This window comes from Erpetoichthys calabaricus, chromosome 7 (genome assembly GCF_900747795.2).
Source record: "Erpetoichthys calabaricus chromosome 7, fErpCal1.3, whole genome shotgun sequence".
Classification (NCBI taxonomy): domain Eukaryota; kingdom Metazoa; phylum Chordata; class Cladistia; order Polypteriformes; family Polypteridae; genus Erpetoichthys; species Erpetoichthys calabaricus.
The window spans coordinates 168,311,945-168,338,151 of NC_041400.2; the positions used below are offsets into that span (position 1 = coordinate 168,311,945).

Below are 26,207 nucleotides of genomic sequence, written 5' to 3' on the forward strand. Positions count from 1 at the left end.
GTACCTATCAGCTGCCTCCAGGGTCCCACAGAACAAAAGGGTCCTGTAGGACTCCTTCTTCAGCTTGACGGCATCCTTCACCGCCGGTGTCCACCAACGGGTTCAGGGATTGCCGCCACGACAGGCACCGACCACCTTACGGCCACAGCTCCGGTCAGCTGCTCAGCTGCCTCAACAATAGAGGCATGGAACATGGCCCATTCGGACTCAATGTCCCCCACCTCCCTCGGGATGTGGTCGAAGTTCTGCCGGAGGTGGGAGTTGAAGCTACTTCTGACAGGGGGCTCTGCCAGACGTTCCCAGCAGACCCTCACAACACGTTTGGGCCTACCACGCCTGACCGGCATCCTCCCCCACCATCGAAGCCAACTCACCACCAGGTGGTGATCAGTTGACAGCTCCATCCCTCTCTTCACCCGAGTGTCCAAGACATGTGGCCACAAGTCCGACGACACGACCACAAAGTCGATCATCGAACTGAGGCCTAGGGTGTCCTGGTGCCAAGTGCACATATGAACACCCCTATGCTTGAACATGGTGTTCGTTATGGACAATCCGTGACGAGCACAGAAGTCCAATAACAAAACACCGCTCGGGTTCAGATCGGGGGGGCCATTCCTCCCAATCACACCCTTCCAAGTCTCACTGTCATTGCCCACGTGAGCATTGAAGTCTCCCAGCAGAACGAGGGAGTCCCCAGAAGGTATGCCCTCTAGCACTCCTTTAACCGCCACCTTATTGTGGTGGAGGGGCTTGCGTGTCCCAATGATCCTAGGAGCTCTGTTGTCCGGGGCTTTATGCCCCTGGTAAGGCCACCCAAGGCAAACTGGTCCTAGGTAAGGGATGAGACAAAGAGCGGTTAAACAAACCTCCTATGAAGAAAAACAATTTTGGGCGGCGTTTTCCCTTGCCCGGACGCGGGTCACCGGGGCCCCACTCTGGAGCCAGGCCTGGAGGTGGGGCTCGATGGTGAGCGCCTGGTGGCCGGGCCTGCACCCATGGGGCTCGGCCGGGCACAGCCCGAAGAGGCAACGTGGGTCCCCCTTCCCATGGGCTCACCACCTATGGGAGGGGTCAAGGAGGTCGGGTGCAGTGTGAGTTGGGTGGTGGCCGAAGGCGGGGACCTTGGCGGTCCGATCCTCGGCTACAGAAGCTGGCTCTTGGGACGTGGAATGTCACCTCTCTGAAGGGGAAGGAGCCTGAGCTAGTGCGCGAAGTTGAGAGGTTCCGGCTAGATATAGTCGGACTCACCTCGACGCACAGCTTGGACTCTGGAACCAATCTCCTTGAGAGAGGCTGGACTCTGAATCAGATAGGATAGATAAAAAGATCAGGGGCTTCAGAGAAAAAAAAGACCAGGGTCTTGATGCAGCAGGTCAGGGGCTAAAACCTCCGATGCAGACAACCCCCCACAACCCCATTTAATGCCACTAGTTGAGGACCCTGAAATGAGATTTATAGTTTGTCAATATTAAACTATTTGATGTTAACCCCTCATAACTCTCAGGCAAAAAAATTCTATGTAAATGTAGTTATTCCCGAGTCTGTATTCCTTAGATATGAAATGTTAAGCCTAAAAAACTCTTGGGACAGTATGTTGCTGCAATCTTGTAGATGAACTAACATCATACTGCAAAAAAATCATAAATTTGTCTATGTTCACTCAATGGTAACTCATCAAAATTGATGAGTGGTGCAGAGTCTTCAACAAAAAACCTAACAGCATATAAATGAAAAGCTGTAAAGCCAGTTTTAGAACAAAAATCAAATCAAATTGAATCAAGAGATTGTGCTAACAATTGGTCATCAGACGTTGGTGCAGATAGTGAAACATGCATACGCCACTGTATGACTGAACCACCATGCCTGGTGAATTAAGTTACATGAAGGTTCACTATAGTGTAGGTAGTTTCAAAGAGGTAAAATGATTGTGATTATGTAGAAGGATGAGAGGGACTTTAGCCCCCTAAGCACTGTTCACAATGCAGCAACTGTCGTTTATGTCAGGAGAAATGTGAAATGTGGAAGTCACTAAACCTTACTCTCTGGTAGCCTATAATGACACAAGGGGAGCAATGATCATCTGGATCAGGCGTTGACATTCTACCGCTCATGCTCAATCAGCCAAAAAATGTTATAAGAGAGTGCGCACAGAAACACACTTTTACTGTGCACTGATGTGTTTCAAAACATATTACACGAAGGACGTGCACTAAATCTGTATCAGTACAGTAGTGGACACTAGACATACCTTTCTTAACTTTACTCGTGTTGATGTTTTGATATTTGCATGTTTCTCTTACATGTAATAACATTTGTTTCTTTGCCTCACTGCATTTAGTAAATCCTTACCAGGAATTTTTGTATAATATATACGTTTGGAGAGAGTGGTCCCCCTTATGGATTTGAAATAGATGTAATACTTCTATTCAATGCAACAATCAAAGAGGACCAGGGAGCACCCTGGAGTTCTCATCGTGCAAATTAATGACTGATTGTGATGTGCTTGAAGACTACCATTTACTTCCAGTACCCAAACTTACTGCAAAAAATGACATTCTTAGTACTGTTATGCCACACAACCCTAGTGCATACTACACATATACTCTCCCAAACTCACTCATCCGTCTAACCATCCTTTTTTCAAAGCATGCTTACATCTACACAGGGTCATGGCATATCTATCCTGGTGGCAACTGGGAAAAGGAGGAACAAATGCTGGGCAGAAACACAAGCAGCCAACACTAATATATTTAGAATGTGAGAGAAACCTAAAGAATACCTGTGTGGACATCCAATGTGTTCACAAGACGATGAGGTTGATCATAAACCTTAAATATACCAGACATCAATATCTGGAAATAAAAGAAACAGTTGCAAAAAAAACCAAAGCACTAAGCAATTTCGTAGTCATTATATGATCACTATGATTTCCTAGGCTGTAAATCAGTCAGATACACCAATGCACTTATTGTAATAATTGATCTGGCAAAAGACAGGACAGTGACTCCCAAAAACCTGAAAGGTTGAGCAACAAGAGAATGAAGGTAAACAAAAGTGAATTTGGACATCCATACCTCCACTTTCATACACTATTTCCTGATCAGAAGCACAAGGTAATCTTAAACATTAAATTGGTGTTTTTCCCCAATTGTTTGATTACACAATATTCCTGATACCTTCTTCCAATTGTTCTGTCTACACTGCACATTATGGGTTGTCTCTGCATCTAGCCTTCCATTTCTGGCTACCTCTGATCCTGGAAAGTATGTGAACTTTTAAGAGTCAGGTTGATTTAATTCCATTGACTGACTGCTGTTCAGTCAGAAGTTTATGCAAAATTGCTTGTCTTATGGGACCTTTCTACCTTTGTGCAGCCAAAAATAAAAGATACAGACTTGTTTTGGGAAGATACCTTAAATGTTCCTGGTTTCTGTTATGAGGCATAGCTGAAAAAAATGAATTAGACTACCAAATAGATAAACCAGCTGGGCTGAGGAAATGGGCTTTTTCAGTATTCTTGATGAAGGTCTTTCCTGAATTTATGTTATGTTACCTACAGTTTATTATGTTATCTGGTTTTATTTTTGCTGAAAGGCTGTTATGTTGCCTTGAGTTATAATGTTAACTTAAAGTTATTACATTATTATGTAAAACATGCTCCACACCAGATCCTGAGATGAGATAAAGCTGGTTGGAAAGCAAATTATTTTGACAAATGGACCACATGACCTTGAAATGGGCAAAATTGCATTAACTCCATTCAAGCCCATCAGCAGGCAGATAATCCAAATCTTTTCTAAATGGTGTGAGAAGTAGCCCGGACACAGACAGACGGACACCATTCTTAAGTCCACCACACGTTTATTTTGCATATTTACAATGTCCATATGTGCACCAACCCAGTGCCTCAAGCACCAATCTCCCCTAAAGTCCAGGCCTCTCTGTCTCTGCCTGCTCTTCAGGCCGCCTCCACTCTCCTGCACACAAACCTTGTCCACTCCTCACCCGACTCCAGTCCTCCTTTGCAGGGAGGTGGCCCCTTTTATAAGTACCCAAATGGGCTCCAGGTGATCCCCGACACTCCCTAGACACTCCTCTGGGTGGCGGAAGTGCCGGCTGTGTTCCCGGAAGCCCTCCGGGTGTTCCCAGTCTTCTTCCCCCCAGCACTTCCTGGTGTGGTTGAAGTGTTGGGGTTCCGGGTCCTTCAGGCATGGGGGCGCCCCCTGGCGGAGACCACGGGCCCCTACAGGGTTGGGCTTCCAAGCCCTGCACCCGTGGCCCCCAAAGGAACCAGGGCGGTCACCCCCTCGTGGTCTGGAGGAGGCATGCACCCTCCTCCTGTCTTCCTGGGCGTCCCGGCTGGGTGCCACCCCCAGCCACGTGCCACAATGGACACAACTGCAGTGTACATTTTATCGGTTAGCAGGTTCATACTGTGACTGGTGGAGGGCAAGCAACCAACCAAGATATTAGACCAGGAAAAGATACATGCAGGACATTGTGGTATAGCGGGTCCACAGCTCCCGTCAAAAGAGGCCAGTTTTAAATAAATAATCGCTGTGCTTGCAGCTTAGTGAGGGAGCGTTGTGGTTGAGTGGATGAAGCAGTTCCAGGGGGATTCATGGTGTGGGTGTTTCTCACCTAAGTGCACAGGTGAGAAACCGTCCACATCCGTAATTGTTCCCAGGAGTTGCTGATTGCTACGGCTGCCACGTTCTCTTCATAAATAGAAGCGTGAGGCAGCTAAAAAAGAGAGAAGGAAGAAAAAAAAGGAAAGAAAAAAAGACGGAGGTTGCAGGAAGCAGCGTAGAGAGAGAGAGCGAGAGAGTGCAGGCTCGTAGGCAGGCAGCTGGACAGTGAGCCCTAGCAGGGGTGTTTGGCCAACACTAGGTGGGGCAGAAGGAAGCGGTCGCTCCAGCTGAGCGAACAAGGAGCTGGAGTGACCGAAGACGAAGGGTGGCTGGCCGCGTAAGGCCAAGAAGGCAGCGGGAGTCAGGAGGCTTGGATGTAGAAGCCCTGACGTGAGCGTCCTGGCCGTTGGGTTTAAAGTCAAGTCTCGATCGGGAGAGCGGAACCGAAGCCAGGGATCGGGGAGCCTTCCAGATCAGTCATGTGTTGAGAAGTCCAGCTGCAGGAGGGTGACTCTCCTGTTGCATGGCCCAAATGGGAGAAGCAGGAGAGCCGCTAGGTAGAAGAAGCACCAGGCATTGTGTTGTTTTTAAGAGACTGCTTCCAGCATTGTTTTAACCTTGTCGTTTTAAAGGATTGTTTTTATTTTTTTCTATTTATTGGTTTTTACCTCCACGTTTCAATTTTATGGATTATTTATTTAATGATTTGAAGCACTGCACTTTATTTGGACACTGTTTTTGATTGTTGTTTTGGTGAATTTTAATAAAAGCACTCTTGCACCTTTTTACACCATCCCCTTGCTCTATTGTTGTGCCTCACTGCCGTGCTCATCGGTAACATTACCGACGGTGACGGGTTCAAGGGCTCCCAGCTGCAAGACGGGAGCATACAGCGAACCCACATCGCCACAGGCATACATTCTCGGACCTGCTTAGTCCATTTCAAGGCTGCTCTCTGCAGAACAAGGGAACTCATCAGAATATGCCACCAGTCCTTGGCAGGACAGTCACGTGCACACAACCACAACACAACAATTTCTTCTTCTTCCTCTTCACTTTTTCCCACTTCTATGTGTGGTCAATATGCTTGATCAACCTTCTGCATACAGCTTGGTCCTGTACCCCCTCCCCAGTCAAAAACTTTTACTTAAAATCTTATTTTACTTTATCCATCTACCTCCACTTTGGCATTCCTCACTTTCTCTTTCCTCCGTACTTCCATTTGCATCTCTCTTTTGCCTACATGTTCATCGTCTCTCCTCGTCACATGTCCATACCACTTCAACCTACTTTCTTGTACTCTCTTAGATAACTCTCTGTCACATTTGCTTTACCCCTGATTGTCTAATTTCTAATTCTGTCCTTTTTATTATCTCCACACATTCATCTCAACGTTCTCATTTCTGCCACATCCAACATCTTCTTTTGTGCTCACTTTACTGCCTATGTCTCAGCTCCATGTATCATTCATGGTCTTACTACTGTCTTTAACCTTTAACCTTCTCCTCAATTCTTCGCTCACACAATACCCCTGATACCTTCTTCCAATTGTTCCATCCACACTGCACTTTGTGGGTTATCTCTGCTTCTAATTATCCATCTTGGCCTACACACTGATCCTAGATATTTAAATGTATCTGCTCTTTTCAACAAGTTTTCGTGCAGGCTAACCTCTGAATCCTGATCATCATTAAACCTCAAATCCTGTATCTGTCGTCTTCCAATTTATTTTCAGAATCAGAATCTCTTTTATTCACCAGTACTTAATGTACAGGAATTTAACTTGGTAGCTTTGGAGCTGCTTATAACCCAACACAACAAACTAATAACATAAATATATATAAACATAAGTCAAATAACATACATTACAAACAGATGCAGAATGGTGCAGTTATAAAGGAGATGTGCAAATGAAGGTGTGAGTGTGTAGTGTGTATGCACATTCATTCACACACACACACACACGCACGCAAACACACACAGTCCAAAGCCATTCTCCATTTTTCCAACTTTCTCTCCACTTCCTCATTTCTGGTGCTACACAACACCATGTCATGAACAAAAAGCATGCAACAGGGGGACTGGTCTTGTATCCCATGACTCAACATATCCATAAGCAGATCAAAGAGGTAAGGACATAAAGAAGACCCCTGGTGCAGACCTTCTGCAACCAGGATCTTGTCTGCTACCCCACACTGTTTCTAACCCGAGTCCTCACTCCCTCATACATATGCTTCTCTGGTCCTGCTTTCTCTCTCATGTACCTCCAGACCTCTTGACGTGGTACTCTTATCATAAGCCTTCAAGTCAATTAACACCATATGCAAACCTTTCTGATTTTCTCAATGTTTCTCTGTGAGCCGTCCCAGTGCAAAGACTGCATCAATCGTTCCTCTTCCTGGTATAAAACCAAACTGCTCCTCCCCTATGGTGGTCTCTTCCCTAAGCTGTGTCTCTATAATCTTTTCCCAAATGTTCAGCTTTATCCTGCTATAGTTACCACAATCCTGATTATCTCCCTTCTCCTTGTAATTGGGTACACTCATACTGTCCTTCCACTCCTCTGGTTTTCTCTCCTGTTTATAGATGTTTTGCATTAGATTCCACAACACATCTACTCTCTCCTTACTCTTAAACTCTTCCACACTTCTGTTGTTACCTTTCCATTCTTCATTCTTTTCAGTACTTCCTTTACTTCCTTTCTCTTTATTCTTGGTTCTAGTCTTTCATTAGGGCCTCCATCCCCAAATACTACCCTTGGATTTTCTTCATTCAATGGCTGTTCAAAGTCCCTCTTCCATCTATTCATGATTTTGTCATGCTTACTGAAGGCCACACTGTTCTCATCTTTCATCTGGTTTATCGGACTAAAATCAAATCAAATAATTCTCCTAATTTTGCTGAAGTCCAGAGAATGACCTTTGTACTGAAGAGTCTACACTTTATCTTAAAGTAAAAGTTTGTTAATGTAAAACATGTATCTTTCAATGTACTCTGGCAGCAGGTGACATCTACAGAATTTGCATTTCATAAACAATACATTGTCATATGGTCCTATTTGGCATATGTGTTATTGAGAGCTGTTTCCTTTCATTTCTGGAAAGGAAAATATGAAGTGAAAATATACTTTATGATTTCTTTAATTGAATAATACTGTGTTATTCAGTATGTGCCCTGTCAGACAGATTAATTCATACTGAATGGTGGAGATACAAGAAGAGGGTAAAAGAAAAGAATGGTCACTGTTGTTAATCAGAGACTGTTACATCACCAAACCTTTGAGGGACAGAATGAATGCTGTAGTGGAAACAAAGCAAAGTGCAAAGTAAGCATCTGATTTTGGACACTGGACAACTCAGTTGCTCTTGCTGAATTTTTCACATCTTGATACTCAGTTTCAGAAACATTTTCTGGGCAAAGCCCCTCATGATACCAGTGGCACAAATGGTCAGTAAGTGTCATTTACCGTATCATGTATCATCTTACTATTATTCCATATATAGTAATATTAATAATAAGGGCTAAACATTATGCTCTCTGCTATGAATTTTGGAGTTCTAAGATGTTTGACTCTAAACAATGGCAGTGAATGGACAATAAAGAATACATAAGAGGGCGGCACGGTGGTGCAGTGGTAGCGCTGCTGCCTCGCAGTAAGGAGACCTGGGTTCGCTTCCCTGGTCCTCCCTGCGTGGAGTTTGCATGTTCTCCCCGTGTCTGCGTGGGTTTCCTCCGGGCGCTCTGGTTTCCTCCCACATTCCAAAGACATGCAGGTTAGGTGGATTGGCGATTCTAAATTGGCCCTAGTGTGTGCTTGGTGTGTGGGTGTGTTTGTGTGTGTCCTGCGGTGGGTTGGCACCCTGCCCGGGATTGGTTCCTGCCTTGTGCCCTGTGTTGGCTGGGATTGGCTCCAGCAGACCCCCATGACCCTGTATTCGGATTCAGCGGGTTGGAAAATGGATGGATGGATGGAATACATAAGAAAAAAATTTGGATGTGAGCGTCAGTAGGCTTTGTGCCCAAGAAACCAAGTTATCCAAACTATTCTATAACATTTCAGTAGTTATTTACCGCTCTGTTGCTGATCTTTCTGATCATGAAATAGGTCATTATGATAGCAATTGACAAGAATTCATAATTAATTATGCAGAATTATGGTATTTCCCATAATTCTTGAGATATTATCAAAAATTCATTTGAGGGTTCCTCTAGAGTTCCTCTATCTCTTGCACAATTTGGCTCAAAAACTAATCAGCACATCATCATCTTATAACTTAAGTTTCGCGTTTGGTATTTTTCCATCCAGCCGTTTTAGCTCTAGACCGTCCTCAAGAAACTGACACACAGACACACACACACCCATCATCAAGATATCGATGTTTTTGGTTATCAGGGAACCCTAAAAAGTTGAGATCCCTCAAAAAACATAGAAAATCTAAACTTTTCACATGTCCCACATAGATGATAGGTTGTGGTAGGGGGGAAGGTGCAAAGCAAAAAATTGATCCTAATTATTATTGTTAGTAGTAGTAATAATAGTATTATTATTATTGTTATTATTAAATGATGGTTTCTTTGTGTTCAGTGGTTTTGGCATAAGGGGATGCTGAGCAGTATCTGTTCCTGTGTATTATATGAACTAGCTGTCCCCTGAGGCTCTGCCCGCGTAGTAGTAAAACAGGAAAAACTTCAAAAATCAATAAACAAACAGGTATCATTAGCTACGCGGAGGCAAGGTCCGCTCCAAAACATGGCCAGAGGGACAGCGACTCGATTGGAAGCTGGCAAGTGAGTGAGTTAGCCCTGCCCGGCTCCCTACTACTGACGTCATGCTTCCCCCTCCCCTTGGCCCGCAGCCTCTGTCTTGGTTTGGACAAATAAATCGCTCCTGCAAGCAAACTATGATACTTAGAGAAATGAGAGAAGTCACAAAATCAACCAGAATGTTCAAGCAAATCATTGAAAAAAACCCAATCTAAATCCATGAAAAGCAGACAGACAGACAGACATTGAATTTTATATATATATAGAGATGCACTCTCAATGTTCCCTGTCCGTTTGTGTTGTAGTATATAATCCTCCATTGATTGTGCCTTGGTTGGATTCTCAGTAATGGTATCAGTTGTTGTAGTGTCCACTGTTCCAAGGTGTGTTATCTGCCTGTGTGTCACACAAGACTGCATTGTTGTTGGTATTTCTTGTTTCTCTCTGTAAGTTAGCAGCAACATCGTATTTTGTTTGTCTGAGTCTTGTTTGAGAGACCCGGTTATGTGTGAGGCTTCTTCATTGCTGATCTGCGATTCTTTGATTTGTGATTTGTATGTTCAGGTACTTCTGTATAAAAGTATAAAAGCTACTTGTGTAACTTGTTTCTGTAATGTGTTATGTCTGTTTCTAATTTTGTATTTGTATAATATGTACGATGGTGAACTTGTTAATATGTTTTTCTCCATTTGATGTGCTGGTGGATCTTACCTGAATTGGAGGTTGGAAGCTTAGAAGCCCCTGGAACAAGCATAGCAATTTGAGTCTGGTGGTCTGGCCCACCATTTTGTGGAGTGGCCATTGTAGTAGCCATACTTGGGCTGGTGCTGTTTTCACCACCAGTATCCAAGACAGCTTATAACTCACTTTTTGAATGTGGTTCTTCACCCATCTCACCAACGTGGTCTGCTTTATCTTGGGTGATGACAAAGTCACTATGAATTCCATTTTTTGTTATTTTTCATTTTAATTTTTCAACTTTGCTAGACTGGGTAGTGGTCTACTTTTAGTCTGGGCCTATCCCTTGACCTTACTAGCATGGGTGACCCTGTAAGGAGCATAACCCTCCTGCTGGTATTCCTCTAAGGATCAGAAGGACTTGCAAGCCATCTACCAAGACAAGGTGGTAGACCTTTGGGGGAGAGGAGGGTTATTATTATTATTAATATTACAGTCACTGGGCATTATTATTCCTTTTACATATGTATTTTTAGTGGGGTAATAATATATTAATATATAGAAAATATTCTCTAATGCATATCAAAATACTATAAAAAAACTCTAGCCTTTTCTTCTCTAATTTTTATCAAATGAATTTTACTTTCAGGCATGCCTCTTAGAGTCAACTTTTATTTTTCTTCATTCCACTTAACAAAGTAAATGATTTTCTGTGTGGGTAATAGCACATTCCAGTGTGCCGACTTTTGTAATCCATTTGTCTCCATTTGTAATATGAAACACACTCTTGGGGAAAGTGAAAACAACACATGCATTAATGGCATTTAAAAACTCATTTCTCTTCTAACCATTCAATCGTCTCAAGAATTAGTTTTTTTTTTACAAGTCAATAAATAAATTAAAATTTGTATGATGTTAAACATTGAAGCAGCAGGTATTTCATATTTTTGACAATATCAGGAAGGCACAGTACTGTAGAAATGCAAATGATTTACCATCTGACAAACAATGAACATTTTATGTTATTCCTGCAATGCTACATGATTATAACATGCTGTAAATAGAACATTAAAGGTATACGATCAAATACTTATCATTAGTAAATCATTTTGAAAAAGGTTCAAGTAATTGACTATATTATAGTTTTATACAATAAAAATTCCCATGACAACTGTCCGTCCATCCATTATTTACTATAATGCAGTCCAGTCAAAGGTCACCCGGTCAGTTCAGAGGTAGGTCCCACCTCAGGCAGCCTGTGTCATGAATTTGGGGTTCCTTTGCACAATAGTCTCGAAAATATCTCTAAATCATTCTGAGGGGTGGGGGCATGGGTGACAAGAATGAACTATCAAGCCCCAGCTAGTCACAAAATGGCATACTGTACACAGAATCTTTAAAAATGAAGATTTATTTTTGTAAAATGGTCTGTGGCACAAACAAGGAGCATTGACGTAAACAGAGTTGCTTGAAATAACAGGGCGATCCAGAGGCAAACAAGTCCCAATACAGAGATCCCATGAATCGTCAAAAGACAGAGCAGAGGTCAAAATCCAGTGATTCAATAATCAAAAGGAAGCAATAAACACCAGAGAACTCACCAGCGCTTGCACGTTCAATGAACTGCAATGGACTGCTTGTTTGCTCAGCCTTTATAGTGCTGATGGCAGTCCCTTGATGATGAGAGGCAGGTGGCCCCACCTCTTAGGGAACCAACAACATGACATATGGAACATAACAGGGCAAGCATAAACACATAGAAATTAAATAATATCCAAAAATAATAAGAAACAGAACAATGCAAATAATTAGCACAAGTAACACTATTAGCATAAACATAAGAATCAAACATGGAAAAAATGGAAATGAAAAAGTGATTTGAACCCCAGCCAGGGAAGGAACCCTGGTTGAAATACAATAGCCTTGACCCCAATCTCCACTTCCAGGCTTCTGCCTCTCCAGGCACCAGAAATGAGAAACAGGCTTTTAAATATTCAAAATACTTCCAAAATATGTCCACAAGTATAGCAAAATGTCTGTCAAGTGAAAGGAATGCCATCAAGATTTTGGCCAGAGAAGTAAGTCAACAAAGAATCTTTAAAAAAAAAAAAAACGGGAGTGGTCACCCCTAGACTTTCTTGTATACTCAGATATGGAGATGGATATTTGAGGAGCAAACCGCAAGACAATGATTATACTTTTATATTATGTACATTAAAGAACCATTAATAACAAATCAAATCAAATTAATAATATATTGAACAATTCTAAAAGTAAAGTTGAATAAATCGGACTCTGCAGCTGCATGAATAAAAGTACCACTTCTGGTTAACGAAAATAGCCCAAAAGTTGATAGAAATCTACATTTTGTACCTAATATGTTTTACCTGCATTTTTATCACTCTTTAATATTGTCTTTATCAGTATGCTGCTGCTGGAGTATGTGAATTTCCCCTTGGGTTTAATAAAGTATCTCTATCTATCTATCTATCTATCTATCTATCTATCTATCTATCTATCTATCTATCTATCTATCTATCTATCTATCTATCTATCTATCTAAAACTTGTATGCAAAATGTAATTGACCTAAGTGAAAGTGTACTCAAGTTGTCATGTTTACACACACAAACATACACAAAGACATAATTCTAAAAATGGTACAGTTTGAGGCATAAAGATCTCCCCTGTGCGGGCTGTTCTGGAGGTACAGAGGTTGGATAGGTCTTATTCGATAGGTTAGACTCTACCGTTTTCTGCACCCATCATGAGTTGGACTGGTGAACATCGGGGCTTTGTTGTTCAAGTGTATTTTGAGAACAGCTGTTCTGTGATAGCGATGCAGAGAGCATTCTGTACACGTTTTACACTCGGTCAAAATACATCTGTACCAGATTGCTATGGATTTCTAACCTTTGTGCAACTGGGTCCACACTGAACAGAAAATCACCCGGCAGACCCAGGACAGAACATGTGTGGTTTCAGCTGGACGGGGCCACAGTTCACACAGCACAATGTTTGCTCGGAATGTTGAGGGAAATGTTCCCTGGGCATTTGATCTCTTTAAGGGGAGACGTGGGGTGGCTGGCACAGTCACCAGATTTAAGCCCATGTGACTTTTTCTCCTTTGGAGATACCTAAAGGAAAAGGTTTTCAAATGCTGTCCTCGGTCTCTTGAGGATTTGAAGGAAAGGATCAGACAGGAAATCGTCAGCATTCCACCTGAGATGACCTGGAGAGTGATGGAGAAATTCCGGGAATGTCTTCAGCAATTTATTGCCAACAACGGCCTCCATTTGTCCGATATGATTTTTAAGACCCATTAAAACAAAACTGTTTTTTATGTACTTTTCAGAAATATATACTTTTTTTAGATAGCTTTGTAATTTTTTATACCCCTTCAAAATGTGGGTGATCTTTATGCCCCACCTTGTATTTTCGGACTCGGGGAGGTCTAAAACATCGAGATTCATCAGAATCTCGAAATAGAATTTTTGGAGGATTCCAATACCTTCCCTGTCCTTTGTATACGAGAAAGTAAAAAAGGATTTGGAATTGAATCAATAAAAAACAACAAATGATCACAAAGGCAAAAAAAAATGTAGGCAAAAGGCTTTGCCTGACAATGGCAAAAAATCCTGCTCCATAGTCCAACAATCATAAGCCAAAGATGCAAACATTCAGAAAACAGAGAAGCCGTAACACTCATGAGAAAGTATAATTAATCACAGTGGTGGATCTGCTCCTCTGCTTTATAATAAACTAGGGGGCTCTGCCCCCTGCTCGCTTCGCTCGCCAACCCCTGGCGTTGGGACATGACAAAGAGTGAGATGTATGAATTAGATATAGATTAGTTGTAATTTCTGTCCATTTAGGATTGCAGGTCATAGTGATAAACAGATCCGGTTTTCCAAATTTTCTTACGATAGCCATGGCATCTTGGTAATGTTGTTGCATATTGCCTGGGCTGCCTTGAAAGGATGATGGTAGAATAACAGGTTTTCCAGCCGGGTGCTCCATGACGTCAGCATCCCGATTAATGTAGTCCAGCAGCGATTTGTATTTATCGGCTGTAAGTGAAGGCTGGTTGTTTTTTATTCACTGCAGATCATTTGATTCCGCTCGAACATAAACGTCAACGATGTATTGTTGAGTCAGCTTTCCTGCATTGAGTAATGGATTAAAGTCGTCCCTTATTGAGAGTCTGTAGGAGAAATATTCTTTCATGGATACACGTGATCGTCTCTGCGCCTGCTGTTATTTAATTCTTGAAATTGTAGCACTCCATCCTTCCTGTCCAGTTGGAAATAATATGGGGTATGTTAAAGTATCAAGAAGCGGAAAGCAAATGTCCATGCGTTGGAATGTAGGTGTGTTGTTTTTATCAGGACGTAAATGTAGAACAATATCTCTGTGAAATGGAGGCTCACCATCTTTACTTTGAAAGACAATTGCCACTTCATTAACGACGGGCAGATTGTATCGTCTTGGATCTTGTTCTTTGTCCTTTATCAAGACCAAAGCAATTGTAGTTGCCGCTATAACTTCTGCATTTGCTTTTGTATTTGCCTCCTTTTCAAGTTCATGTAGCATTTTTATAGACTTAGCTAATGGTTGATTGTTTATGACATGAGTGACGTTTCTCATTATAAGCTCTGTGCATTGTTTGTTTTCAGGAAGGTTCATGCGTTGATAGATTGCCTCATCTGGATCTAGGATGTAGATTTGTGCATATTTGCGTTGTTGATTTGTTTCGGGGTGCACTGTTCCAAAGCGATACAATATTTGTCCACATATGCGAAAGCAGTATGGGCCATTGCCTTTTGGTGGCCTGATATGTACTCCGGTAGATGCAAAAGCAAATGAACTATTGTAGGATCTAATGCAGTTCATAAAGTTTTTACTTTCAGGCACATCGTTAGTTAGAAGCTTCTTTAGATATTCAGGATATGAATGTAAAGGAGGCAGTCTAATCTGACCTTTTTGACAACAACGTGTAAATTCATTATTTGTATTGCCAGTTGTTTCTTCTGTGAAGTTAAGTGAATGACAATGATTGCAAATGACATTCATTAATCCCAATGAATTTATTGTTTGTATCGAGCCTTGTCCGTTTTTGTATGTCGGTCATTTGAGCTTGGTGCTTTTCATGTCTTGCTTTTTTTTTTTCTGTCAGTTCATTTGCGCGTTGTACACGTCTCCGTTCATTTATTCTGTCTCTTCGCTCCCTTTTTTGTATGTCTGATACGCGAGCTCTTTCGGTTTGAAATCGTGCTTCTTTCGATGCAGCACTTTGACATGCGCGCTGAATGCGTCTACGTTCATTGTGTCTGTACATTTGGGCACGTCTCTGTAACGGTGTCACTTGTGCTTTGCGTTTTTTGATCCGAGACATTTTTTCTCCCGGTGTTTCAGAAGCGCGTTTTATGCGCCGCCGTCTATTTTCTTGTTTCTTTCGTGTTCGTGTGTTTGTTCCCGTTATCCTTTCCGAATCGTTTTGTACCCGTGACCGTGTATTCATGACTTGTTTCTTTCTCAGCATGCGAAATATGGATAAGTAATAAGGAGGATCGCACTCACTGTTAATATGTATCCTTTTCTGCAGTTGAACGGTTAATAGTGCTTTATTGAAAGGACATCCACCTATGCTGACACCTATGCCGACACCTATGCTGCCTAGTGTGAAGGTGTCGACGTTCACTTTAGAATATGTGGCTTTGGGTGTCACTTCTTATGGATGTGTGGGGGGGATTGTTGTTGCGCGAGCGTCTTCTTTCTTTTTGTGTTCCTGTGTCTTGTTTGAATCCCCCTCTTTGTGTGTGTCCCGTCCCTTGCTTGTAGGGTCTGTGGGGTGGTTTTGTGTTCTTTTTTTTGTCTTCCATGGGCTTGTTGAATCCCCCTCTTGGTGTGTGTCCCGTCCCGTCCCGTGCCTGTAGGGTGGGGGGGGGGGTGTGGTCGTGCCTTGCTGTTGTGTGCTCGTCTGTTCTTTTTTTTGGTGTGTTTAGTTTCGTGTGCAATGTGTTTCGTGCTTTGCCCGCGTTTGACTACTTTTTTATGTGCCTTTTCCTTTTTTCGGTGCTTGTTGCGCCTCATTTCTGTGACTCCTTTTTGTATGTGCTCACTCCTTGTTTCTGTGGTCTTGTCCGCCTCTCGTGGCCCCTCATCCGCCTTTGTCGCCCTCTTTTGTCCGCCTTTCTCCGACTCTCACGGACTCTTTTTGCGCCTGCGCCTCTCGCGGACCCTCATCTGCCTCTCTTGCCCTCTTTTGTCCGCCTTTCTCGGCTCCTCAGCCGACTCTCGCGGACTCTTTTTGCGCCTGCGCAGTACGTCTTTTTGCAGCTACGGCCCATGGCCGGATGTGCCTGCGTCCATCATCCGGTTTAGCATTCTCGGTTAGTAATATGGATAGGCTGGGGGCGGTCCTTCAGCTGTGATGTCAGTGTGGCCCCACCTCTTGGGGGTTCCACACACAAAACGCAGTGAACACAGGAGAGCAAGCAATACACAGATAGTAAATAATAATAGAACAATGATTACAGATACATGAATATAATAAACACATAATAATCATACTTTCAAATAAATTTAAAAAACACAAAGAAAGTAAATATAGGGCAGGGACTGCATCCTGGCTGAAAAATGATACATTCTTCCTAACAGCACCACTGGCTATCTGAATATCTTGCAGGGTGGTGAATTCTGCCACAATCTTGGCCCGTCCTTTTCCTTTTTCTATTCTGTCAATCTACAACAAACGTGAGACATTGGACAGACAACCCTCTCTACTGTGTGGTGCCTCCATTTTCTATCTTGCCACATCTTGCTATATTTAACTCCCCTTTCAAAGCAAATTCAGACTTGACAACAGCTGAATGTAAGCAGCATTTTCTACAGGTGTACAATAAATGATTCAAATAGAGCTGTTACCACATGGGCTGGAATGACTGAAGTGAAATGATACCGTAAGGTCTGGGAGTGCAGCTTATTTCTCATCTGACAAAATGACCCATGGACTGAAAACTGCAATGATTTTCAGCAGTTGGCCTTTTAAGTAACCTTTAAAAGATAAAGAGGTTGTTTGAAAATCTTCCCTTGATAACTTCAATATTCAATGTTCATGGATTGTAAAGTAAATTTATTCCTTGGCTGCGATACTTGGTAGAAAAACCCACTCATAAAAAATGCAGATGGATTGTATTCATCTAGTATATCTCATCTCATCTTCCGAAACCGATTTCAATGTGGGAAATTGAAACAATTTGTTATGATTTGCATTTGCTTTAAATTAATTACTCAACTGTTGGAGCTCTGTTTATGGCATTATTAATCTAAACATTAAACTCAATGAGGGCTAAAACCTGACTAGGTCTTCATTGTAAGCTCTTCACCTCCCTGGCTTGACAAAACCTAAGGAAGTTTCTAACACTTAACTTGCACTACAGAGCTAAAGAACACAAGGAAGCAAAGGACAAGCAGCAAAACAACAAGATGAAATGGACAGGGAAAAGATAGAATGCCACACTTTCTTCTTTGGCAGTACCCTAACCAATTGGTAATCCATTATTATCTTATATATAAACGTCTACGCTTGGAAGTGTGTGTGACTGTCTGTCTGGCCCAGAAGTGCGAGGCTACAGCATGAAGCTCAAAGAAAGCGCCAAAGTGAAACTGCCGCCACTAATACACAAGCGAGGCGAGTGCATCGGCAAAACGAAACCACCAAGGAGAGAAAAACTCACTTAGCCACTGATAGACAACGGAGGCCAGCACATCGGCAAAACGAAACCGCAGAGGAAAGAGAACCTCGCTTAACTGTTAATGCACAACCAATCTGAGTGATTGATTGAAGTGCCAGAATTCATGGTTTCTAGAAGCCCGGGCTTACGTAGCTAGTGATGTTATATTGAGCTATTTTCTTTAATTTTTTTGCCTTCTTTACAAGATCAGAGTACATGTTGTACATGGAATATGAGGTTTTGGACCTCAGGGAATATGATTTTTCCTCTATTTCTTGCTTTATGAAATGTTTAAAAAGTTGAATTTTGATAGCTTCTTATTGTGACATTTTGTTTAAGAGTAGGGGATCATTATTTTCTTTTTTTTTTTATTTAATTGATTTTATTGTAATAATTCCATACAAATAGATCACTTTTTACAAAAAATAGGATTGAAAACAAATCCACCCAACCCCTGAGAAAGAGAGTATGGCCAACAGAGTAGAACTTAAAGCGGGTAAAAATAAATAAATTGATGAGTTTAATAGGCGGATAAAGATAAATGGAGAAGAAAAAGAAAAAATGGGAAGAGAATCTGCTTCCTTCGTGCTTTAAGAGCTTAATCAAAAATGTTATTGATTAGATCCTGCCAGGTTTTGAAAAAGTTCTGCATAGATCCTCTAAGTGAGAATTTGTATTTTCTACTGATTACGTTAACTGTGGACATGGCAATCCTTCCAAGAATCATACAATGGTACATATGATGTGTGACATCATCTGGAATGCCAGTGTAATGGTTGGCACATATCATCCTCAAGAATTCGATATTAGGATTCCTGTGTTGGTGTACATTGCTTTATTTTTTTACATTTTCTATTCCTGGTTATAAACTAATATAATTTCTAGTGTACAGGACTTTGATTTTTGCTTTGCATTATAAACCTGATGAATGATTATCTGCCTTTTCTGATTGCGACCCAATGATAGGCCATGTCTTGGACTTAGCAGGAGCCAGAAAAATGAGAGACTAAGTAAAGAAGTTTCTTTTCTTTAAAAGTTAGTTTTAGTACTTACCTCAGTGGGGTGAGGAGATATGTCACCACCCGTGAGTGGTGGCGGTGGTGGTGGTGGTGCAGGATGGGTATTGGTTTAGAATGCTGAACAGCTGCACAGGCGTAGTGTGGGATGGCAGTGTGAGTGGCCGGACAGCTACACCAGGGTGTTCCATGAGTGCAGGGTTGCAGATGAATGTGTGGGCTAAAGAGGCCTACTGGGACACACTTGAATGCATAGGAGGAGATGATGATAACCTGGCGTTACTCTGCAACTTCTGGAGCTTGAATGACAGGTTAGTGGCAGGCTAGAAGAGAGCCATGTAAGGGAGTGAAAGGACCCCAAGAGAGAGTATATTCAGGAAAGAGCTACCTGAGCAGGGTTTAGGAAACTGAATAGACTATGGATCCATTCGATGTGTTTCCATGTGCAGAAGTGCACATTTTTTTGACAAATGTAAGATTTGTAATTTAGTGATTGAACAGTGCATTGCATATGTGGCAACATTTCCACGTATGAGTGGGTTTGGGAAAGATATTCAACTGAGATTGGTTACAGAGGTCTCACAAGAGTATATCATGTTGCTATGGTGGCTTTCATATTTATGGTATAAAACATATAGGCTCCAGCTCCCCCATGACCGCATCCCAGGCTACGTGGTTTAGGAAAATGGGTGGCAATTGAAAAATATTGTAACGATGTATTAGCCTGTGGTTTAGTCACCCACTATATGAGCTGACATTCCATCACAGAAATGAGCGGCTTCACAGGAGACTTTACAATAGACAAACAGTCTCATAAACAGAATTCCAACTTGTGCGGCAACTGTGTGCTATCACTTTATGGATAGTGAGCTACCTAAAAGAGCTACTGTATGTAAAGAACAAGAAACCATGGGCACTAAGAGCCCCGCTGTGGCACACACCTGCCCTCACTGAGCTACAAGGTGTTGCTAAAATAGTAAAGATTAAAAAAAAAAAACAAAGAAGCTGGTGCTGCAGTTTGGGGCTTTGAGGAAATTTCTGCAAATGTTTGGAGCCAGTCGTTGATGTTTATTTGTATCAACAGTATTCTCATTTGGTAGAAAATATCACTGACCATTGGTTCGTTCCTACTAGCTGGTCACGTTAGAGTGGAGAGGAGGTGGTTGATTTGGGTAGGCAGCTGGGGAAAGCCACAAAAAATAAAAGATTGGAAGCCTAGTTCGACTCCAGGGGGTCATTTAGCCAGGCTAAGACCTAAAATATTGTGTTGTGTCCACCATCCATGCTGTAGGCTATCCATTACTTGTCTTATCACACCGTGACCCAATAAAGAGTATTTCAGATACCCCACCACCATTTTTGTCTGAAGTCAGATGTAAAAATTTGAATAATCCAAATGTTCACAAAATATTCAAAAATCACTAATATGGCAGTTGCAAAAGGCTACTTAGGCACAGCAACTGAGTAACTCCTAAGTGAGCCTTCCGACATGTTAACTGGTGATGAATAGTTCCTGTTGCCAGTGAACACATCTAAATGGGTGGAGTTACAGATAAATCGATCCTAATGGGAGGGGCCAGAGTCCAAGATCATACCTGACAACTGTGGTATAGCACCCCCATGTTTGCCAAAACGCAGAACATAAAAGCAAACAATTGTAAAAATGACCAAAACAGAAACAGCACCTTAAATCATGAGCAAGAGGTCAAAACCAGAAAATTGACAAAGAATGAAGCACACATCAAATGCAGGAACCATCTCAATGCCGAAGTTACAATGAAGTGAGCACCCCAGCTACGTGATTGGGTGGCCCTGCCTCCTTATTCTTCACATATATGAGATGGGACAAAGAACAAAACAAAATAATGCATTAATAACATAAGACTGAAAATATTGAATACACAACAGAATATTCAATAAATAAAACACAAAATGAAAACAACAATATAATCAAAACACAAAATACCACACCATAGCATTTCCTAGCCAACTTATTCTTAAGCAGGGGTGCAGGTGGCTGGAGTCTATCCCAGCAAGCATAGGGAACAAGGCAGAAACAACCCCTGGGCAAGGCACAATAACATAAAACACAAAACAGTGTTTAAACAGCAATGTGTTGAGGTTTGGCAAGCACGGTGAAAGGGTGGGAGGACTACAAATACCTCCACAAAATAGACTAGGAATTTCATTAGCTTGTAAAAAAAGACATTTCCCAAGTCATCCTGCCCTCAAGTGCTACCTGCAGGATGAAGCCTGCACATGCTCACAAATGGAAACCTAATTTAAGTTAAAAAATACTGTAAATATCGCAGAAATATACGAGGGACATTCAGAAAGTTTCCACACTTTTTTTTAAACTCTATTTATTAAGAATTTCAAAAACAAATGACATCACTTTTTACATAGTCACCTTCCTTTGCGATGCAATTTTCCTAATTACATGACATTCTCAGACACATCTAATTACTACTCCTCCCACATTCACCGTTTCCAACAAAAATATAAAAGTGCGGAAACATTTTGAATGTCCCTTGTACAAAAATACCTTAAAAAGGAGAGGAAAAACATAAATCTATGGCATTTATTGTAAAGCAGAGGAGAAGATCCACCACTGTGGTTAATTATACTTTCCTGTGAGTTTTACGGCTTTTCTGTTTTCTGAATGTTTGCATCTTTGGCTTATGATTGTTGGACTATGGAGCTGTTCACACAACTCAAAACAAAAATCTTGACAAAAAAAAGGAATTTATTGTAGATAAGTAAAATAAGTACAAAAAAATAGAATAAGGGTAAAAATAATTTCCCTAAAAAGGCAATCCAAAAGCTAACAATTCCCAATAGTACTGAATAAGCAGTACAATCTGTACTAACCCCTACTCTCTCTTCTGTTTCCTTTTCCGGTGTCCTTTTGGTGGTGGTGGCTTGCTTGTGCCACCACCATCTACTCAAAGCACCGTGATGTTCCAACAGTGATGGATTAAAAGCCAGAAGTCTGCATGACCATCATCATCAAGTCCTTCCATGAGAACCCTAAAAACAAAGAGGACTATGTCATTTATGTTAGGTAGAATGCCCAGAGGGGACTGGGCGGTCTCGTGGCCTGGAACCCCTGCAGATTTTATTTTTTTCTCCAGCCGTCTGGAGTTTTTGTTTTTGTTTTTTCTGTCCCCCCTGACCATCGGACCTTACTCTTTTTCTATGTTAACTAATGTTGTCTTATTTTAATTTCTTATTTTGTCTTTTATTTTTATTTTATTTTCTTCATTATGTAAAGCACTTTGAGCTACTTTTTTGTATGAAAATGTGCTATATAAATAAATGTTGTTGTTGTTGTACAAAAGAATCCAATAAGCAGAAATAAATCAGTTACAAGCAGCACTCACAAAACTCCAACAATGATCTACTGCTGCATTCCTTTCTGTGACCAGATATGAAGGCAGAGGGAGGGACCAGCAGCAGTGATGTCAGGGTGGCCCCACCTCCTGGGCTCCACCCACAAAGTACAGGAAGTATAGTTACATTTAAGTAAACAGTTTGTTAACGTTAAAGATTAACCTAACATAACAGAAATTACTTAAAAATAAGACAAATAATTTAAAAATAACAAAAATACAATAAAGCACAAAACTAATATAAGCCACAAAAAAAAAAACATGACCATAACACAACAGGCTGAAAAATAAAAGTAGTACAGCACAAATAATGATCATTGTTGGTAAAGACTGCAGTAGGTTCTTCTGCAAATTTATTTGTTTTTTTATTATTTCCTGTACTGCATTATTACTTGTGTTTATTTGTGTTTGAGTTAAATTACCTAAGATGACTCAGCTCATGGGGCCTCAGCATTCTTTGGTCATTTTAGTCAAGCATGTCAAAAAACTACTCCTGCAGAGGCAGCTAGAAAAAGGACTTTGTAAATTCCACTGGGAAAGTACCTTGCAGAAAGTACATACTTTGCATTTAGGCAGCACTAGCGTCTCTAAAGCAAATGCTGTGACAGAAGCTAAAAGTAAGTGCACTGCAGTTTAGCTACATTTAAATTCAAGGTTAGCTGCAGTGACACTGTGCCGCTTCTGCTCTCATTCTAAATGAATTATTGCCATAAAACCCTAAAGTGACACTTCTCTTAGTTATTTATAGGAAATTGCACAGATCTGTGTTTTTTATTAATCATTTTCATTTAAGCATCACAGATACACAGCACCGTCTAACGAAATAACAAGATAGATAGATATAAATGGCACTTTATACCAAAAATTGATTATGAATGTCACTATATGGAATAGATTGACAAATAGATATGAATGGCACTACATACATAGATAAATACTTTCCTGTAGCTGTCTCAAACAAGCAGGAGTCAAAGATAATTAGTGAGCATATTCTTTCAGCCCATTACTGGCAATAATAAAAGTGACACTTACCTTAATGGCTCAAGAGACTGCTTCATCATAGCATTAAAGAGTTTATTACTGATTAGTCTGTCTGACTCATTCTCACATCAGACATTACACACACCAATTATTTATTACTGAATGAAGTAACGTGTCCATTTTTTTTTTCTCTCCATCTCTCTCTATTTCTCTCTCTCATTAGGCAGCATCGTGTACCTTGGGATGATGGTGGGGGCTTTCTTCTGGGGTGGCATGGCAGACAAAGTCGGCAGGCGACAATCCCTACTCATCTGCATGTCAGTCAATGGATTCTTCGCTTTCCTGTCTTCCTTTGTCCAGGGTTACGGCTTCTTTTTGCTTTGCCGCTTGCTCTCAGGATTTGGGTGAGTTTTTTTTTTTCTTTCAACTTTTCCAGTGTTGCACCCTTGAAAGTCCAGTGAGAGCAACACCTATACATATATGAACTCTTGTTAATGAGTGACCAGGATTAGCTAACATATTGCAGACTTTATTCTTTGTGCTGATATAATTCTATTAATTCTAGAGAGCTAATGACTTTGATTTGATTGTTTTCTTCAGTTCTCAGATAACAGGTATTAATTTCACTATATGCACTTGGTGAGATGTTTGCAGTTACATGCCATAAAATATCTTTCATGGTGAACAGTATCAGAAAATATAAAAAAAGCTTAAATGGTACATATACTTTATACAGTGAATTTGGAAAAGATTCAGTCCCCTTCACTTTTTATAGACTTTATTGTGTTGTAGATTTCATTTACATTGAATAAATTTGCCATTTTCACCCGTCAATCTACACTCAATAGCCCACTATGACAAAATGTAAACATGTTTTCAGAATGATTTGCAGATTTATTAAAAATCAAAAATTGGAATCTCTCATTTCTATAAGTATTCAGACCTCCAGATTGTGCTCAGGTGCATCCTGTTTGCTTTAACTCTCCTTGAAGTGTGTCTAGAACTTGACCGGAGTCCACCGGTGGTAAGACTGAAGGGATGGTTTTTAGGAATTCTTTGCATTTATATAGCACATTTCTCACTACTCAAAGAGCTTAGCAATTGCAGGTTAAGGGCCTTGCTCAAGGGCCCAACAGAGCAGAGTCCCTTTTGGCATTTTACAGGATTTGAACTGGCAACCTTCTGATTGCCAGTGCAGATCCCTACCTCAGAGCCACCACTCCGCCTGAAGGAAGGAAGGAAGGCAGACCCTTGTGTATATCAGATCCCACAATTTACACTGCACGTCAGGACAAAACCAAGCCATGATGTTTATGGACCCCTCTCTGAAGCTCTTTAATTGTGGAGATGCATGGATCAGGGCAAGGGTATAAAAACATTTCTAATGCTTTGAGTGCTCCAAGGAGCACAGTGGCCACAATACTTGTGGAATGGAAGAAGAGCTGTCCAGCCAAACTGAGTAACCAGGCAAGACTTACCTTGTGAACCCAGTGGTCTCTAACAGAGCTTCAGAAGTCCTCTTTTGAGATGGGAGAACATTTTGGATGGATAAGCATCTCATCAGGACTCCATCAATCAGGCATTTATGGTAGAGTAGATAGATGTAAACCACTAATGAGTAAAAACCACATGGACTCTGATAGCATGAGGACAAAGATTCTCTCATCTGGTGAAGAAAAAAATTGAACTGTTTGGGCCAAACTCCAAGCATTATGTCTGGTGAAGACCAGGCACTGCTCATCATCTCCTTAATACCATACCTAGCCTAATGGTGGCAGCATCACACTATGGGGGTGCGTCTCAGTGGCATGGACAAGAAGACTGGTTAGAACGGAGGGAAGGATGAACGCAATCAAATACAGAGAGGTCCTTAAAGAAAACCTGCTCCAGACTGCATGCAAGCTCAGACAAGGACTATGGTTCAACTTTCACCAGGACGATCACCTGAAGCATACAGCCAAGACAGCGCTGGAGTAGCTTTGGGACAAGTCTCTTTCTGTTCTTGGCTAGCCAGACTTAAACCCATAGAACATGTGTGGCGAAAACTGAAGATGGCAGTTTACAGACGTTTCTCAGCCAATCTAGCAGGGCTTGAGAGGATCTACCAGGAAGAATGGGATAAAAGGCCGAAATACTGGTGTGCGAAACCTGTAGAGACTTACCCAACAAGATTCAAAGTTGTAATTGCTGCCAGAGTGGCTTCTGCAACGTATTGAATACTTAAATGAAGGAGAACTTTCAGTTTTTGAATTTTTGAAAATTGTTATCAGAAAGGTTTGGAAATTTATTGAGTGTCATTATGGGTTATTGAGTGTAGATCAATGGCCAAAAGTGGCAGATTTAGCCATTTAAAATGAAATCTACAACACGATAAAGTATGCAGAAAGTGAAGGGGTGGGAATACTTTCTGAAGCCACTGTATAACAAAGATACTACAGATGTGATGTCACTAAACTTTAAGGGAAATCTGCACAAATACGGTATCTTGGGCTGAGACACTAACACTTCAGTTCTCTGTGTTAAGCGGTGTTAAAGTGTGTGTTAAGGTTGGGTCCACAAATATTCATATGTTGATTACTAGACAGGCACAGATGATTGACGATGACGGCAATGCTGAGCTCACTTTAACCCCAGAACAACCAGTTACAATGGCAGTGGAGTCAGGATAGCTTGCCATGTGAGCATTTATTTTAACATCATCCTGAATATGGAATATCCTTGGATGAAGGACAACTGTAAGTTACTGTATAAACAGAAATAGATCAAGTAATTTCAATGTATAAGAAAACAAAAGGTTTTCATACAACATTTTTAATGTGTATATTGTGACATCCCATTGAATAAAACACACTCAGGAGCCGCTTGTCCTGGAGAGTCTTCCAAATGCCGACTGGCTTTTTATGTGATACACCACGATATAAATGGTGCCCTACTGCTGCCTGTTGTCTGGGTCATGGGGACACCTCCAAAATAATAAAAATAATTCACCTTCGTCCTGTCTACCTCT

The 26,207-nt window shown here is 41.3% G+C and overlaps 1 protein-coding gene across 1 annotated transcript in view; it reads left to right on the forward strand.

The window, feature by feature from the left end:
- The window catches only part of sv2ca (synaptic vesicle glycoprotein 2Ca), a 305,314-nt gene that overhangs the window by 130,568 nt on the left and 148,539 nt on the right, over positions 1 to 26,207 (forward strand). The window contains exon 3 of the mRNA XM_028805696.2: positions 23,424 to 23,604. Coding sequence (XP_028661529.2) covers positions 23,424 to 23,604 — 181 coding nt within the window. The remainder of the gene's footprint in view (positions 1 to 23,423; positions 23,605 to 26,207) is intronic.